This window comes from Balaenoptera borealis, assembly GCF_965194805.1.
Source record: "Balaenoptera borealis genome assembly, chromosome: 2".
Taxonomy (NCBI): Eukaryota; Metazoa; Chordata; class Mammalia; order Artiodactyla; family Balaenopteridae; genus Balaenoptera; species Balaenoptera borealis.
This window is the reverse complement of record NC_138867.1, coordinates 153,365,348-153,381,610: the sequence shown is the minus strand read 5'-3', so window position 1 is coordinate 153,381,610 and position 16,263 is coordinate 153,365,348. Positions and strand designations below refer to the sequence as shown.

Below are 16,263 nucleotides of genomic sequence, written 5' to 3'. Positions count from 1 at the left end.
ATCTAATTAGGCTTCTCTGATTACATCCCACCCCCTCAAAACAGGAGCGAAAATAACACAACTCCTAAAGCCACAGATGAAAGCAGAAGGGGTTCACCACAGGACACTGTGGCATGTGGGTCCTTGTCACCCTGCACTGCCTTTGATTTAAAATAAAATAGGAGTGAGGTTCCAAGAGCTACTCTCCCTTCCTTCTGGCCTCCGCCACACTCAACACCAACACACACAAAAGCATTTACCTGCCATGGAAAAAGCATTGCTGTGGGCAGCCCTGGAGAGGTTGGCCATTCTAGTTATTTTCCAGTTCTGAGACCATACTAAAAAAAAATATATATATATATATATATATATATATATATATATATATATATACATGGGGGGGGGTTCTCCCTAGAGATCTGGCCTGGTGGGTCTCCCCCCAAGTCCACAAGGGGGAGGCACGTGGTTCCAAGCCAACAGCACCATCTGTCTCTTTGCAGCCTCAGTCCTAAGTAAGTGGAGCCCCACAAAGCTACTTACGTGCCATCTTGGCGGGTAATGGTGTAGCCGTATTTTGGATACTTGACAAAAGACACGTTCACACCAATCAGGGGAGTTCCATCTGTAGTTACTACTTGGCCTCGGATGAGAGAAACCAAGCTGAGAGAAAGAGAAACACAAGCTTTTGAGCCCCAGGCAGAAGAACAAGGGGACAAGGGGGTGTCGTCGCGTTCCCCTTCCCCATTGCCCCCCACCCCTCATCCTCATCTGGTCCCTAAGGCAAGGATGAGACCTTTAAACATGAACTTCTGGCTTCACACGAGCACATCTCAATGAGAGATGTGGGCCAGAGGGATGTCTCAATGCTGGTGTTCCCCAAGGAACAGTCTGGGGTGAAATCCACGGGCAGCGTCTTCAGTCACTCTGCAGGGCGATGGGGTCCCCTGTGCACATTCCCTCTGCCCTCAGCCTCACTCCATTTCTTGATATCACCTGCCTTTTGCTTGGCCCGAGCTTCAGGCTGCCCCTCATCACTCATGTTTGTGCCTTAGCCTGGCACGGAGAGTATTATCCTCGGGTGAGAGCTTCCCCATCTGCCTACTCTTTTCCTTTTTTGGCTGTGGAGGAAGGCACTGTTACTCTTCTCCTCCAGGCTGGGATGACAGAGGGAGTGGGGGTTTGGGGGGTGGGAGCACATAAAGGTTTTTTATGAGGCTGGGACATATACATACATGATTTTTTTTGTTGCCCTTTAAGAGCAAAATTTCTCACAATCCATGGCATCCTGAGGAGAAGAGAACATTAGAGAATTTTTTTTTTTTTTTTTTTTCTGGTAGAACTATCTTGGATTCTGGATCCCGTGTAACTATGTATTTCTCTTACATCAAATTCCTGCTACCAGGATTTGGGGCAGGGGAGCGGGGAGGTGGTATATACCTCTCAACTTTTTGCCACCATGAGAGAAATCCCCCCTCTCTCCAGATCATATTAATTAGAACTTTCCCAAAGATGCCAGCATTCAACCAGCTCCTTCTGGGAAATCCCATAAAGCAATAGAGACGCCAAAATAGTCTACTCAAAATCCATGCAGAGAGAATGCACACGCCTCCCTTCACCTGAATTCTCCTGACTTCATAGAGAAATGGGCTAATGAGAAGTTCCATTTTTGTACCAAGTTTCCAGCCTACCAGGCAGGTTTGCAGCTGTATTGTTGGCCTTCAAGCCACTGGGCAATTTGGCGAAGGCAGAGAGGTTCTCAGGCGTCCAGATTCTTGGACACACTCCCAATTTCTGGACCAGGTAATAAAGCCGACCCGTTCTTTGCCAGAATCTTGTCCAAGTCTGCTCAATTTTTGGAATGCACTTATTTCTGCAGTCCCAGGTGAACCAAAAACTGGAAGACTGCTCTCTCCAAGCACCTCTCTTTTTATTAGCAATCCCCCCAACTGTTCAACTCCGACCCCTTGATGATCCCAGGAGGGTTTAGACTGTTCCACTGACAGCTCTAATTGTCTACTACTGGCTGCCTAACAAATGAATTCCATTTTTAGCTGGTTCCAACCACAATGCTACAGTCTTTTGAAAGTGGAAAACTAATTTATGAAAATAATTCTTTCATTCAATTCCATTTCCTTATCTTAGCTCAGACTAAGATTTCTTTCAGACCTTCCTAGACACTATTTTAAAATCAATGATGTGTGTTGATGACCACAAGGTACAAGCTGCTTGTGATGAGAAAACAAAATTGGGAGTACATCCCACAGTGGAGTATTTTTCCCCTCCATTTTTTATACAACTGTTATTTCTTTTAAATCATTCCTGTAGCATAAGACTTTGCAGAGTGCCATAGGAATAAAGAGAGCTGGGTTGCCTGTGATTTCTACCCTCTATTTTCCTAATTCTTCATTGCTGCTGGCTTCCTATCGTCTCTAGGCAGTCAATTTGCAGAAAAGATTCAGCTAAGACATGCTATCAGTTCGTTTCTATTTATGATTATTGGTGTGTAACAATTATCACATTATCTAGATAGTGAGATCTGCTCTATAAATTATAGTGGTGGAGTCCAGGCATTTTAGTTATTTTTGTATGCCATTATCTAGGGGAAACGCCTTCTTAGAAGTCTTGAATTAAGCTCTTTTTTACTCCTAGCTTTGTCTTTCATTATTTGTCAGAGGATAATGCACTGAAATTCACATGCTTGGTGAACTTCAACCTATGTCTTGGAGTAACGTTTTGCATTTCTGAATTATGGATCCAAGCCGACATGCTGGAGCGTGGGCTCATTTGGGTGGTGCTATTGATTGCCACCTTCAGAGCTTCAGAGAAGCTTTCTCTAAAGCAAGCTTCTTTTGCCCAGATCTCTGGGGCTGGTATAGTCTACCAAATATTCTGGAGTCCCTGCCTGCTCCCCTACATCTTGCCTCTAACTCAGGGTGCCTTCTGGGAGTGGTAACTACTGGTGAGGAGGATAAGATTGATTTTCAAGGCACAGGTGAAGAAAGAGTATGAAGAGGAGATGAGGAAATTACTGGATTTAGGGTAGAAATTATAAAATGTTAATAGGAAGCCAACTGAAACAGAGCACGAGCCTTTGAAAGATGCCCTTACAGTATAAGCAAACTGTATGCAAACCTCACCGAAATGCTTATGGACTAGTGCAAGGGCCTGTCATGAGCCTCTGGCAATGGGAATTATGTTCATAATTAAAAAGAAACATACCTACACGATCCCTGTCCCAGAACTGGGATTTAATAAGCAGAGAAAATATTTTTTTTGTTCCGAGATCTGTGGTTTATTTTTTTGAGGGTTACTCATATTAAAATAATATTACTGCGTGTAGTATAATCCGTACATATTAATTTAATTTTAACAATCAAGAAAATAAAGTTTGAGGTTAAATAACTTGCCTAACATGACACAGCTAGAGGGTGTCGGGGGCTGAAATAGACAAGGGCTGAGATTATTTTTTTCTTTTCTATTTTATTTTTAGTAAAACCAGAACAGAGAGAGGCTAAAGTTGCTGGCCCAAGGTGACCTCATTAAGAACCCTCATAGTCAAAGAGCTGCCAGGAATTGGGGCTGCACAGTTTCCCAGAGAGTTCTAAGGGGCTGTAGAATTAATTGGCTGTACCATTACCCACCACCTCCCCATCCCACCCTCACCAGGCTCTCCCAGGGAGGAGCGGAGTCTCAGTCATGGCCTGATGATGTTTCCTCCCCAAAGTCTAATGAGGGGGGGCTCCAAGATAATCACTTATAAAGGTAAGGGCTCCTCTAAGAAGTAAAGTCTGGTATTTCCTTCGTCAGCGAGAAGGCTGCTTAAGCAGTGTTATTTCCCGAGTTGCTTCAGGGTCTGCCCAGACCTAAGTGAGGATGAAGAAAACTAAGAGAAAGATGGCATGAAGAGGGCTGTCAGAGGGTAAGGGGGCAGGGACAAGTTCCTAGTTCCTAGAGGTGCCCGGTTCTTATTTCTCCATGAGAAGAGGCGCCCCCAAGAAGATCACACCCACCATCCTCCCATCTGCGGACACCAGCGTTATCTGGACCCAGTCCGACCCAGAGTGAGATCAGAGATGTGCAGGCAGGCCTGAAGAAGATCTCTGCCTCTCCCATCCTTCCTTCCACCCTCAGAATCAGAAACAGTGCCTAGAAGACAGAACGGGCCAGGGGGTATCTCAAAGCCAACTCTTCCCCTTGCTTTGTTCTCCAGGGGTACACTTCTAACCTGCCCTGGGTGGGGGGTGGGGGGTGGGGAGAAGAGGCCAAGCTGATTACAAAATAAATCCAGAATTTGCCTCTAGAATATTCATAAGCCTCAAATTAGCAACTGGGAGCAAATGGAAACTCAAGAGAAACCCCCATCCCACCCCCACCCCCCGCCATTTTGGAATGAGAAGGGGACACGCACTGGCACAATGCCTAGCACAAAGCAGGCAATTAGCAGATGCAACTGATGGGGCGGGTGACTGTGAGGATTAGAGCCAGTCTACTTCAAGTCTCTAGCTCATCACAGGCGTTCAATAAACTCTAGCAACTGGCATCATCTTGACTCTAAGATGCCACAGATGGTAAGTTGTGTTATTAAGTTTGTAACTGCTTTTGAAAAATACTCTGTTGAATGAAATATTTCAGTGATGATCAAACAAGAGCCACAATGAGAGGTATTCTAAAAGGAGATTTAATGTAACAATAATGTCATAAAATAACAGATCATAAAAATGATCTAGAACCCAGGCAATCGACAGGTGTCTCTAAGCAGGTTCTGGGTTGCAGGTGGCCAAATCCCATAGAGGGACCAGGACCCTGTTCCGGAGCTTGACCCACAGAGACGAAAGGGCCGTCTATGAACCAGAGCAGGGAGCTGCTCCCATGGGGTAGTGTCCAGGCCAACTAAGCCCACAGAAAAACCAGGAGCACTTCCTCCTGCTCGGACAGGAAGGGAAGCAGCGACCTCAGCCACCTGCGGGGACAGAAGGGCGCCTACCTGCTGTTGAAGGGGTTGTCTCCAGGAATGATGTGGGTGCTGTCTTTGCCGGCCAGGAGCTTGATGCGGTCGTAGAAGGACTTCACTGCGGGTGAGTCTGTCTGGCCCTGCTGAATGATGTCCAGGGGGTCCCGGGAGCCCCGGCACAGCAGGCTGTTCTGACAGGCTGACTGCAGGCAGCAGTCGGGGTCCAGGCAGTCCACCAGGCCATCTGGAAGGGCAGACACAGAGCCAGGGGTCAGCAGATTTCATGGCACAAAGCTGCTTTGAGATGCTAACACCTTTGTCCCGAGCAGCCTCAACCCTTCCCGACGGTCTGAATTGGCAGGTTTCACACAACACGCCTAGTATAATTCCACTATCTACTCACAGGAAATAAAAGACTGAAAGGAAATAATTGAGAATGCAGACAAATGGTTATCCCCAGGTAGTAGACTAGGGTGTTTCTCTCTTTTTCTTTCTTGTATTTTTCTGGAATTTCTACTTCTTCTATCGTGAGCAAGTATTATTTGAGTGGTCGGCAATAAAGACAAACACGTTGCTCTTAAACAACATAGCGCAAAAAAATTAACCTGTTGCCAGATCTCAGGGGCCTGTGCTAATGGGTGTGCAAGTCATCAAAATGCATGGGATTCCTTAAATCTTGCTCTAATGGAGAAAAGCATTCCGTCCCTTCTCCCTCTAAGCCAGGGAGGGTACTGCTGACTAGTGAGTGGGAGAACCAGGGTGATGAGTTTGACATTTTCCAGGAAATGTGGAGAAATGGCTTTAGCTTGAGCACCCACAAACTGAGGCATTAGTTTCCCCAATTGCTTCTGGAACTACCTTCCCCATACCTGCAGGACTTTGAACATTCTGATTTATTTGCCTAGATTCTTGCCCCTCCATCTCTTTCCTGAGCTGATTCCTATTCATCTACGCTTCAACAAATATTTGAGTTCCATCCCTGTTCGGGAAATAAAACAGGGAACAAAGAATGTTGGTGTCTGTCCTTAAGGAGCTGACAGTATAGTGGAGGAAACAGATTATGACTCATCCTTTAAGACCCAGACTAGGTGTGGCCTCCTCCAGGAAGCCTTCCTGATGATGCCCCGGCTAGGTTAGCTATTCCCGTTCTGTGTGTCCCTGAGTCAGAGAACGGTTCCCAGAGAATGGTTTTCCATCACAATCCTGTGGGGAGAATCAAGGGCTTACCCCAGACCTCCCCCGGCACAGCTTCCAGGAGCAGGTCCTGGAGTCTGCACTTTAAACATGATTCTCAGGTGATTCTAATGCACAAGAAATACTAGAAACCGCTGTTAAAGCCAACTTCCTTGTACTAGAATTAATTGTCTCCGTATGCTTGCCTTCCTGTCTGGAAAATGAGCTCTTTGAAAAGAACAGTGTCGTATTCGTTTTTATATTCATGCCTCGCTTAGTGCCAACCATGGAATCAGGCACTCAACAAATGTTTGTTGAATGAGTAAATGACTGTTTCCCATTCCTCACATGTCTGTTAGGGCTGAGGATGGGGGTGTTTAGGGCAGTGTTTGCTCCTTAGAATTCCTATTAGAATGGATTAGTTAGCCAACCCTTCTTCACTCTGCTGGGAATTGATTGAATACACAGTGTAGGAGCTTGGAGAGTAACTTGCTTCCATGTAACTCCTTGATTTGATAGCGAGGCATTTTGGGGCCATAATTAGCATCACAGAAACATGCACTCCAACCCTGGGCTGTGACTTGACAAACACTTGAACTGGAACGCTGAATCAGAGGCCTGGCTGTGTGCTTTAAATTTACTACAGTGTAATTTTTTGGCATTACCCTTTACATTTGGTTCCACTAATGAAATTGAAATATTTAATTTCACTAAAGTTCCACTGTAATTTAGCAATTAATGTACAATGATTTTAATGCATTACTTTCTTTTTAGCAAACAAACAAATTAGGAGGTTGCGTGTTCTGCTCGGCTTTAAATTACTAAAACTAGCCTCTCATTTTCCACATGGGCAAATGTTGCTCGTGTGCCTCGTAACACATTTAGATTTACAAAATTTTCTGGAAACGCAGACATAGGAGGGTGAGCAGGCACGTATGCTTGAAATTTAGAGGCTTTCAAAGTCATGGCTCTGAGCACCTCAGCCGGATGTGCTGGTTGAATCGGGTGCCCCCCAGGGGCCCGCAAATCTCAGACCCAAGAAACGGTGCTGGAGAATTGTATCTCAGCAGCAGAATGATGCTGAGGTACCATTTCAGACCCACGTTCAGATCATCCAGTGGCTCCCAGGGTCCTTGGCAGAATGAGAAAAAGAAAAGAATAGAAAAAAAAAAAAAAAAAAGGCAGCGTATTCTGCCTCTACCATCACCTTCTATGGACCGCCTTCATTAGACAGAAGGAATCCACCACGGAATGCCTGCTTCAGATTTAAAAATATCCTGCTGAGACATGTTGGCAGTGCTTCATCCAGACGCTGCAGTAACTTCTCAGGTGAGAAGAAACCCGCTGTTATTAGCACTATAGAGTTCTTTAAGGCCACCGGCCTCTTCCCATTAGGAGTTCCATCCATCTCTGGTGGCCTTTTCCTCCTGAAGCTGGGAATGTGCCATCTCCCACCCCCAACCCTTTCCCACCCACTCCATACAACCAGCTTGAGGGCCTCACATCAGGATCGAATAATAAACTACGACAGGCTTGCCTATTAAGCACTGAACGTTTTCCTCTCCCAACCCCCTCTAGTCTGCTACTCCTTCTGTGACTGTGACTGCTTCGAAAGCATGGACCTCAAATTTCCCCACTGTTTTGTTGACTCCAGGCTTTTTATTCAAGGGCCTGTCTGGCAGGAGATGTCCTACAAACACATCAGCAATAGCAGATGGCAAATGCTAACAAAAAGGGGATAAAAAGGATAGAAATGATTTCCTCCTACATATTTACATTTACCTGCTCCAGAGATGGTGCATTTGGGGTTCTATCCATTACTAAGTGTGAGCATACGTTGCGCCTGTAATGACCTCATCATGTTTCGTGATTATGGCCTGCTGCCGCCGAACACTTGCAGACAACACTGTGAACTTGAAACTGGCACTCCAATCTCCCCGTGGCCTGTCAGTCATGAGAAGCGCATCTTTATGCCAGCAAGCCCCTCGCATGGAGTCTGACATGGCAATCTTCAGTAAATTACCCTGTCACTGACAATCTTGCAGTTATCTCGCAAACAATCAAGCAGGCAATCAAACTGTTCTGAATTGCCAGTTCAGGACCTGAGAGGCTGCCAATGTCTCCATTCAACAGGGGCATGAAAGCGGCACAGCCCCCCTGTGACACTGGACGATTTATTTTTTTATTTATCCACCTCCTTATTTGTTTGTCTGCTTGGCTTTTTTCCTGGTGAGAGGGGTTTGCAGAGTCTTCGAAAAGGGCCCCATTCTGACTCAGCGGTTATGGGAAAGTGACCCAGGCCTTCCCCATCGCCTCACAGTGGTGTCCTGCATCTGCTTAATAAACATCCTCATTTACTCCACTCTGTGAGGTGTGGCCGCCGCCTATCATCTAGGTGCTTTCTGTTAGAACGCACGCTAAATCATAGCTCTGGCTGTGTCCCACACACATACGTCATATGCTAATTGTAATGGCCACTTCAGAGAAATATGGACGTGGAGAAACTTTCTGGGAACGGTAGGTTAGGCATTCTTTGTCTTGCTTTTGATAAAGAAAATCAGAGAATCTTTCATAACAGTTCTGGCAACGTGACGCAGAAATCAGGTTAATGTTACATTGAAGCCTTTGGATTGGAATTCCCAAGGTAAAAAGCCAAAAAATCTATACAGCGTCAGAGGTAAGAGCCTGGCCTGTGGAATCCTCTAGGCCCTGGCTGTGTGAGCTTAGAAAGATAATCAACCTGGCCGAAACTCAATTTCTTTGCCTTTAAAACTGAGTGATATCAATGCATATATCATAGGGTTATGTGATGGGGAGTTGACAGATATAATATCAGTCTGGCATACAGTATGTGTTCAATGAACAGTAGGTATTACTATAACCAGAAACTCCCTGAAGTTTTCCACTTTTTCAATTTATAAAAACTGGACAGGGCTTCCCTGGTGGCGCAGTGGTTGAGAGTCCGCCTGCCAGTGCAGGGGACACGGGTTCGAGCCCTGGTCTGGGAGGATCCTGCGTGCCGCGGAGCGGCTGGGCCCGTGAGCCACAACTACTGAGCCTGCGCGTCTGGAGCCTGTGCTCCGCGGCGGGAGAGGCCGCGACGGTGAGAGGCCCGCGACCGCGATGAAGAGTGGCCCCCGCTCGCCACAACCGGAGGGGGCCCTCACACAGAAACGAGGACCCAACACAGCCAAAAATAAATAAATAAATAAATAAATTAAAAAAAAAAAAAAAAAAAAACTGGACATAAAAATAAATGAAATGAATGTCCCCTGATTAGAGTCATTCACTGGTATGTGCTATGGGTAGGTTGCATCTTGGCAAGAATGCTATGTTTTCAAATAGTGATAAGATCATAATAATGGGTGGTAATAATAAATGCTATATATTGCACAGGATTTACATATATTCTTGATTTAAATCCACATGGTAACCCTACAAAGCAGAATAATACAACCCTTAAGCTGCAGACTCTGGATCAGGGTATCTGGGTTTGAATCTCAGATCAGCGACTACCAATCTGCTGACCTTGGACAATTAACTGCTCTGTGCCTCAGTTTCCTTACGTACAAAATGAAGAAGATGATAACATTAGAAGGTGCTGTTGGGAGGATGAAAGCAGTTATTACATATTCAGGACTTGGAAGAGCGCCTGGTGTAGCAAGCACTCACTAAACCGTGTATTATCCCCCGCATCACGGTATCACCCACCCTATAGAGTTGGAAACTGAGGCTCAGAGAAGCCGAGTAAGTTATCCAAGAGGCGGAGCAGCAGCTTTGGAGAAAAAGTAGGAAAAGGCAACCCGTGAGATCATCACCCTTGTCTTCTTCATTATCGGAAGGAGGAGATGTTTCCTTCCCAAAGGGAGGCTGAAGACAGGGCAGTGGACACCCATCAAGCTGGGAAAGTGTGAGCAGCCATGAGATTTAATCACTTCTGAAGGCCTGTCTGCTCCTACAGCTGGGGAAGTGTTTGGCTGTTTGAAATGAACATCTGAAAAGGAATCAACATGAGAAACAAGATGCCTGGGAATTCATTCCCTGCAAGGCAGGCTGCTGAGGACCACGCTATTTACCTGTGAGACTCAAACCCCCTTTCAGCCCTTTACCGCTGGCACAAGGTTGCACTTCTGGGTGGGCTGCAGGTTTGTGTCGGCTGTTTCCAGCCCCTGCCTAGTTTGCTCTGCAAGACTTTTTGAGGAGCTCCTAAACAGTCAAGAGATTTAACCTCAAAGCCTTAACTGAACACCTACTAGTGATGCTACACTCAGGGGGAAGGGGGTCACGGGTAAACAGAGAGGTTACCGAGAAGCCACAGCAAACATCTGAATATTTCCGAGTTGGCTGAAACATGCACAGCTTTTCTGTCTCGGGGAGGCTGCCTGAGTCCATGCATCACTCCTACACGGAAGCAAAGTCTCCAGGAATGAGAGGAGGTTTATTTCATTTATTTCCTCTTTGATCTTCGTAAACTGGGCAGCTTTGGGAGAATCCAGATGGAAGCATTTGGGTCAGTTTTGGGAGAATCCAGATGGAAGCATTTGGGTCAGTTTTGGGTGCCTTTTGTTCCCTGCAGCTTGGTATGCGAGTCACTCCCTCTACAACCTGCATGAACTCCCCGGTTTTCTTGGGCATTAAAGGCTTCAGAGGAGGATCCAAATTTACTTTTCTTAGTTTTATTTTGTGACAGGGTGGCACAAATCGACTCCCACAATTCACTTCAGGCGCCATGGATAGCGCTGCTAGCGTCTGCATGCAGCACTGGCTTGGGAACTAGGCAGCAGCTCAGATTTGAAAAATGAGCCCCACTTTTCCCAGGCCATGGTTTGCTGAGAGGGACTACCAACCACCAAATCCACCTTCCCCACTCAGTGGGTCAGGAGGCCGTAGGGTGGACTGAGTAAAACGTGGGCTTTGAAGACTACATAGTCTTTCATTTATAGGACGCTCAAGAACAGGCAAAGTTCATGAATTACAGTAGAAAGTTAGAAACTGTGGTCACCTTTATGGGGAGGCATTAGCTGGAAAAGAATATAGGGGACTTTTCAGGTTCTGAGAATTTTCTAGATCTTCATCTTATCCACTTGGCTACACAGGTGAATATGTCTATAAAAATTCATCACGGTGTATATTTAAGATTATGCTTTATATATTTGCTAACCGACTGACTTTAGGCAAGATAATCACCCTCTCTGTGCCCTGTCTTCCTTATGTACAAAGTAGGCATGATGAGGAGGATGGTGATGGTGATGGTGATGGTGATGGTGATGGTGATGGTGATGGTGATGGTGATGGTGATGGTGATGGTGATGATGATACTTCAAGGAGCATTGGGAGGATTAGAGAAGATAATCCACATAAGGTCCTTAGAACAGTTGTGAGTACCTAGTAACCTACTAAGTGTCTCTGAGTCATTTCTACTTCTTTTCTTCTTTGTGAGTCTTCTTGGCATCATATATGTTTGTTTCGCATCCAGAGTGAGGGACTTGCCAAATTCTCATTTTCCCAGGAAAAATACAGGGTGTTAAGGTGGTGAACGCAATATACCCTAGGGCTATTTTTGAGATCGGTTAACCATGGGGAGGTGGGGAAATCAATGAAGCACTGGCGAGAAGGCAGGAGGCAACAAGCTGGGGCAAGAAGGGAGAGACCTGCGCTGTCTGCTCTTTGTGATGGAAATGAAGAGGGGGCAGGAGGCGCTGGAGGGCACCCTTCTCTGAGGGCTGGCAAAAGCCAAAGGCTCCTGAGTTTTAGCCAGCAGCATAAAGGGGTTCTTGAGTAAAAAAGAAATATGGCGACCATAGCATTTGTTTTGTCTCGGGAGTTATTTCGTTTTAAGGTGAGCTCCTGCAGGACTCTGAGTAAAGTGTGGGGGGCTCCTGGCTAATATTTTTCTGCCCGGCCCCTATCTATATAAACAATTTGAGTTTCCCAAATCAGCATACCAGCGTTATTCTGGCAGCCTGATCTTACATAAGCTTGCAAAACATACACTCCTTCAGCCAGCAGGAGCAATCGCCTCGCCAATCTGCCCTCTAGAATTGAGGCTGGGCATTGGACCCTGAGATAACTCAGAGATGCAAATCTTTCAACACCTTAGGGTATCTGGTCAACCCTACATGCATGGGGGTGGAGGTGAGGAGAGGCAGAGGGTCAGAGAGCACCCTGAAAGGGAGAAACAGGGCCCAGGGCTCATGGGGGTCCTAGTCCCGGTGAGGGTGCCCTTCCCAGATAGCATTGCTGATCCTGGCCAGTCCCTGCCACTGGAACAGCACTTAGAAAATTTTAAGGTGGGCACTCCAAAGCTCAGGGAACCACTGGGCTCCTATCCTAGTTAGACAAATAACACAATAATAAAGTCTTTAGAGTCAGAATGGTCTAGTTTTAAAACCTGTTCTATCATTCATTAGCTATGTAAATTTGGCAAGTGACTGACCTCCTGTGACTCAGTGTTCCCAGCTATAGAATGGACTTAATAGCACCTACGTCACCAGAGAGCACGGAGATGCTAAGACGGTCCCTGTGAAATGAGAAGATGAAGGTACTGCACTTAACACAGAGGAAGAGCTCAATAAATGGAGGCTATTCTTAATGATACTTCCTGCTCTCCACCAGGGAAAGGCACTGTTCTATTTGCATTTTACCCAATGCCTGCTGACAAGTTGGAAGTGAGGGATAATTGAAAGTATTCTGGCTTGATGTAACTAAGAAGTGAAAGGAATGGGCAAGGCTGACTTGATTTAACCTGGCAATATGAGATTAGTTCTTCATTGCTGCTGTTAGGTCTCCCGCATTGCCAACCTTTTAAAGCAATAGATTGGCTGACAGTGTGCTCATTTGGAAAGTTTCACCTGCCATTAATACCCTGGCTGCCTGATGGACTGTCATTCAGCAGGCATCTCGCCTCTCCCTCCACAGGGCAACCGCCATCCTTAAACATTGCAAGAAGTAAAATTGTATTTGCACTCCTTCTGGAAGGCCTGTTGGAAGTATTCCTCTTGCTTCTTGTCAACTCTTTTTGTCAGTCTGTGAATTCCAAGGCCCGGGATCCTTGCTCCAAAAGCACCTTCCAGCTTTTCTTATAACTTAGCAATGGAAAATCCATCATGTCCAACCAGAGATGTGGCAGAGTGGAGGCCTCCCTGAGAGCTGCTTTGCTGGCTTTCCTAGTCTTCAGGATGGATGTGGGAAAGAAAGCAAAGGCTGCCTAGGACAACCCAGGCACTGTTACTGAAGGCAGGGATATGATCCAGGTAAGACCTCTCTTTGATACGACTCTGGCTTTACCTTGAAGCTACTGGGGCATCTGGTCGACCCCACATGACTGGGCGTGGGGATGAAGGATGGTAGAAATTTTATGACAATGATCTTGAAGTGTATGTCTAGATTTTTTTTTTTTTTGAATGGTTCTTCATCAGAAATGAAACAAACGGACAAAAACCAAAACACTATTAACCAAACCCTTTAAAACCAATGCTTCTCAAATTCTAACCAGCATCAGACTCACCTGGGGAACTTGTTAAAATGTAGATTCTAATTCTGTAGTCCTAGACTGGGGCTTGAGAGCCTGCATTTCTTACAAGCTCCTAGGTGATGCTGACGCTGGTATTCTGAGCACCGTACTTCTATAAGTCAGGCACTAAACCACTACTGGTTAAGTCGTGCTCCCTGATTCCTTGTCCCGGGATCACCTCAGTGATGTTAAGATACTGACCCCTGTTGTCACCCACACCCACTAAGTTCCTGAGAGCGGAAACTGGGACTCTGCATTTTAATGAAAAGGCCCCAGTGATTCCTTAGTTCACTAAAGCTTGAGACCCCCTGCTCTGAATTACTGAAAACACCTTTCAGATACCCACAGCAGCACAACTGACCCTCAACACAACTGACCCAGCACAACAACCCTAAACCAGCTTTTCCAAATTATGCCTCCTGGGGATGTTAATAGGGGTTCCCTGAAATAGAAATGGGGGTGGGACAGGAGGGTCTGTGGTCCAATGCAGTTTGGCAGATGCTGGTTAAACAAAGTTAAACTGGTTTAATCACACCAGGAGTTCTCAGAGCCCTTGATGAGTGAATATGCATCAGGAATCTTTACTGTTGCAAGGGAGTGTGCAGTATTTCCTGACCACGGACCCCGTTTGGCTTGGAGCATCTCCCTGCAACAGTCTCCCTGCAATCAGCCTTACTGGTTGGGGAGCACTTCACGAGAACACAGAGCTCTAGGTTTGGGGGTTCTATCCCAGGAAGGGCCAGCCAAACCTTCATCTATTCAACAGTCACAAGTGGCAGCCCCAGGCTTGATTGACTGTCTCATAAAATGCAGGTTTTTGGGTGATCAGGCCCAATGCAAACCACATCACCACTACTCGCACATCAGCTCAGAGCCTCTGTCCTTGGGCTCCCAGAGCCTCCCCCAAACCAATGCATTTCAGCATAGGGGTCCTGTGCTAGGTGACAGTATCCTGGGGGCGTCAGCACAACCATGAAGTGTTAATGGCAACCATGTCTTATGAGAGTTGATAGTTGGCATTTAGGAAAAGTTTACTAAGTGCCAGGCACCATGCTAAGTGCTTTACATGCATCCTCTCATTAAATCACCACCAGAACTCCAGGCATCATTAGCCCTGCTGTTTACAGATGAAGAATTGCAGATTTAGAGAGAGGTTAAATACCTCGCCTAAGACCATGCAGCTTTTGTATGGTGGGGCTGGGTTCTGAACCCAGTTTGCTGCACTCCAACGTTAAATCCTACGTGCAGCTGCCATGATAGGTCTGTTACCATTAAACATTCCGAGTGGCCGATACACAGGAGCTGTTGTACCTGCCACTATGACGTGCTTAGTGCCTGCACCAAGCTCTTTTAGTTAAGGCAGGACTACGTCAAACAGAAGAGGGACAATTTAAAGACACACTGAAGGGCGATTTATTTTTTGGAAAACTGGGACACAGAATGTTTTAGCTGCCCTCTGCCCCAGCTCCTAACTTTACCAGCTTACACTTCTGACTTGGGTGGACCACCACAGGGCTGTCCCCCTCACCAGCGGCTTAAGCTCCTCTGTGCTTTCTCAGCCTGCATCATTCGACCTTATCCAGACACCATCCAGTAATGCTCACAAGAACCCCTTGAGGAGGCTTCTGTGATCTCTGCTTTGCAGATAAAGAAACTGAGGCTCAGAGAGGTTAAGGGCCTTGCCCACAATCACACAGCAAGTAAATGATGGAGGAGTGATTCACCCCTAGGCTGTCCACCTCCGAAGCCTACACTCTTGGTTTCTACCCTCCCTTCTTCATAGGAGGCTGTGAGTGATCACAGCCATATCAAGGTTCCCTGTGAATGTTGTAGAATGTGGGGAAGGAAAGGCCAAGCCTTCAGAAAACATTTTTTTTTTTTCGAGTTGCTGTTTCTTTCTGTCTTTCTCTTTCACCCTCTCTCTCTCTCTCTCTCTCTCTCTCTCTCTCGCTCTCCCTTCTTCCCCTCCCCCTCCCATTGCTGCTTCTCCGCAACCCAGACAGAGCATCAAGGAATAATGATCTCACTTGATCAGAAAGTTTTCACCTCGGACATCCCTGACAGGCCTCTCTGGCACAGTCTCACCCTTGTTAGCCCGGGGCCATGTTTTTATCCCCAGGGGCTTTCTACCCTGCCTGCAGCTGTCTTCCCCCCTTTCCTGTTACAAAAAGCCAGTGGCAACAGAGAGCAGGGGCCTTTGATCTCAGCCACCGATTTCCCCACATGCTCGCCCTTGCCCTGCTGTTTCTGGCCTCTCCCAGCCCAGGCTGCTCCACTCCACACGCCTGTTGACCTCATCAACCAGCATTTCCAAGAGCCCACTGACAGGTCGGACAGAAGCGAGCCGATGGCCGGGGAGTCCAGGCCCGGCCGGGGGTGGCAGCCTGGTGGGGTGCCAGACAGTGACCTGCTGGGCCCCTCAGAAAGGCAAGGGGCTGTCACCACCGACACCTCTGAGCAACAAGCCGGAACAGTTACTTTCCGCCGGAGGAGAGATCCCGTCTCTTGTGGGGGAGGTGGGAGGACCGGCCCCAAAGCTGAGAGAATTAGCAGCTTTGATGACCGTGTAAAGAATAGAGAAATACCCACAGCCTGGCGACTGGGAGAAGGGACCAGACTCAGCCATCTACAAACTGCCTGCTAGACT

The 16,263-nt window shown here is 46.7% G+C and overlaps 1 protein-coding gene across 14 annotated transcripts in view; it reads right to left on the bottom strand.

Moving 5' to 3' along the window:
- TENM2 (teneurin transmembrane protein 2) overlaps window positions 1-16,263 on the bottom strand; it is a 590,108-nt gene that overhangs the window by 95,987 nt on the left and 477,858 nt on the right. For all 14 annotated transcript variants that reach the window (XM_082378741.1, XM_082378737.1, XM_082378738.1 and 11 more), the window contains 2 exons: window positions 4,964-5,174; window positions 520-639 (listed from right to left, as the gene is read on the bottom strand). In XM_082378741.1, the coding sequence (XP_082234867.1) occupies window positions 520-639; window positions 4,964-5,174 (331 nt within the window). The remainder of the gene's footprint in view (window positions 1-519; window positions 640-4,963; window positions 5,175-16,263) is intronic.